The sequence below is a fragment of the Echinops telfairi genome, unplaced genomic scaffold (genome assembly GCF_000313985.2).
Source record: "Echinops telfairi isolate 266 unplaced genomic scaffold, ASM31398v2 ScPeMD7_7457;HRSCAF=8495, whole genome shotgun sequence".
Lineage (NCBI taxonomy): Eukaryota > Metazoa > Chordata > Mammalia > Afrosoricida > Tenrecidae > Echinops > Echinops telfairi.
The window spans coordinates 41842378-41844869 of NW_022111357.1; the positions used below are offsets into that span (position 1 = coordinate 41842378).

General features: G+C 59.6%; 1 protein-coding gene across 1 annotated transcript in view; it reads right to left on the reverse strand.

Annotated features, from left to right (window-relative positions):
- TP73 (tumor protein p73) overlaps positions 1-2492 on the reverse strand; it is a 44542-nt gene continuing 42050 nt past the window's right edge. Inside the window, exons 11-12 of the mRNA XM_004705207.2 lie at positions 2376-2469; positions 1-339 (exon numbers count right to left, since the gene is read on the reverse strand). Coding sequence (XP_004705264.1) covers positions 1-339; positions 2376-2469 — 433 coding nt within the window. The remainder of the gene's footprint in view (positions 340-2375; positions 2470-2492) is intronic.

Consider the following 2492-nt stretch of genomic DNA (forward strand, 5'->3'; position numbering starts at 1 on the left):
TCAGTGGATCTCACCCTCAGTGAGTTCCTCCTTGATGGCCTGTCTGTTGCGGACCTTGCAGTCCGGCATGTCGAAGCCGAAGTCGGCCCAGTCGTCGGGGCCGGAGGGCCCAGAGCGCCCAGGGATGGTGATGGTGTGGCGCACGCGGAAGTGCACAGCCTCCATGACCCGCTGCCGCTGCAGCTCGCCCGTGCTGCCCACCGCCAGCGTGGTGGCAGCATTGCTGCTGGTGCGGATCAGCTGCTGAGCCCCACTGTAGTCGTGGCCCTGCTTCAGGTCCTGGAGGCCACGCCAGATGGTCATGCGGTACTGGTCCGGGATCTTCAGGGCCCCCAGGTCCTGCGAGGACAAGGGCGGTGTGAGGGGGCCTGAGTGGGGCGGGCCAGGGCCTCCGCTCCGAGCCCACTGCAGCCCTGGAGCTTGGTGGACCGGGCCTGTCTGGAGGAATGGGAAGCAATGGGGCTGGACGGGCCTGGGTGGCTGTGGCCACCTTATGCTAGTGGGGGAGGGGAGTCTTGGCCAGAGCTGGGGGCCGTGGGAGAGGAAAGTGCTCTGGTGGAGCAGTGGCTACACGTTGGGCTGCTAACCACAGGGTCAGCAGTTCGAAACCATCAACCATCAGCTGTTCCTTGGGAGAAAGATGAGGCTTTCTACTGCCGTAAAGAGTTACAGTCTCAATAATTTATACTTTGTCAAGGGCTCAAGAGGGTGGGATGGTGGGAGCGAGGGTGTGTGAGGGGGGAAAGAGGCCCTGATACCAAGGGCTCAAGTAGAAAGAAAATGTTTTCAAAATGAGCTTGATACAGTTGATGTATGGATTGTTATAAGAGCTGTAAGAGCCCCCAATAAAATGGTTTATTAAAAAACTTAAAAAAAATAAAAGGAGTGACAGTCTCAGAGACCCACAGGTGCAGTGACCTTGGTTCGGTTTGGGAGAGGGAGAAGGGGAAGAACAGAGGGCATTTGCCCTTGTGGGGCATCTTCATCAGGTACTCAAAGCAGCCTGAGGGAGTGGGTCACTTTCCCCTCTACCCCAAGACTGAGAAGCCCCTCCTCTGGACCCCCGCTCCCCAGGCCCCCCCCCTGGGTACACAGACAGCAGAAGCACACACAGCACCCTGGGGAGGTGGTCTGCTCCTGGGGATGAGTCAGCAGCGCAGAGAGCAGCTGCACCGACTTAGGGGTATGGGTGGGGACTGGCTGAGCAGTTGGTCTGGCCCCTCTGACAACCCTGAGTCTCTGGGGCACCAAAGCTTGGGGCTGGAAGGAGCAGGAGGTGCCCCCAGCTTGGGCTCAGAGGGAGCAGAGAGAGGGGCTCCCAGGACTACCACGCTCCCAGAGGCGTGTCCCGGCCTCTCAGAGCTGGCGCGGAGTCATGTGAGCTGAGTGCGGGCCACGCTGAAAGCAGTAGACCAGCAGTCTCATTGAGGAGTCCCCGGGCAGTGCCAGAAGAGCCCTGGAGGCGCCATGGCTAAGCACCGGGCTGCTAACCCAAAGGTCGGTGGTTCAAATCCCCCGGCTTCCCCAGGGTTGAGAAAGGAGGCCGCCTGCATCTGGGAAGATGTCCAGCCTCAGAAACCCCAAGGGCAATTGTACTCTGTCCTAGAAGGTTGCTCTGGGTTGGGCCGGCCTCAACAGGGAGCCGTGCAGACAGCTGGTTGGCGGTTCGAGCCCATCCCCCTCAGTCACTGGGAACCCACAGGGTGCAGTTCTGCTGCGTCACGGCAGTGGCGGGGAGGGGGAGCAGTCACTACAAGTAAGAGCTGACTCTGGTTTCCTCTAGCTCAGTGGTTCTCAACCTTCCTAATGCCGCGACCCTTAACACAGCTCCTCATGTGGTGGTGACCCCCAACCATAACATGATTTCCATTGCTACATCATCACTGTCATTTTGCTACTGTTAAGAATTGGGCGACCCCTGTGAAAGGGTCACGACCCACAGGTTGAGAACCGCTGCTCAAGAGGATCTGTGATCGGAGCCAGGGGTGGCTGTCAAGTTCTCAGAGGGCCCCAGTGAAACCCCCACGCACCCACCCCTGCAACCAGGCACTGTGGTGCTGACAGTTGGACAGCAAACTCCTGGTGGCTCATATACCCCCATGAGTCTCCGTGCCTTGGAGACAGCAGTCCCATCTAATCAAATCCAGCGGACCAGTCCAGGGGTGGCCTTGCCATGGGAGGCCGGAACATGCCTTTCACCGGCAAGCTGCCCACTCAACTGCCCCTCACCAGGGTGCCTCCGGAGAGGAAGTGTCATGGAGGCTGTGAACTCTGCTAGTGGACGAGGGGCCCTTCCCGAATGTCCTCCTGCGGGCCCGGAGGGAGGGGACACCCTCTGCCGTCCTTTGGGGTTCGGGAGCTGCACAGGCATTTACCTCGATGGTGAGGTTCTGCAGGTGATACACGCTCTGCAAGCCCTGGGAGGTGAAACACTCGATGCAGTTGGGGCACCCCAAGCCTGTTAGGAAACTGCAGAGAGAGCGAAAGACAGG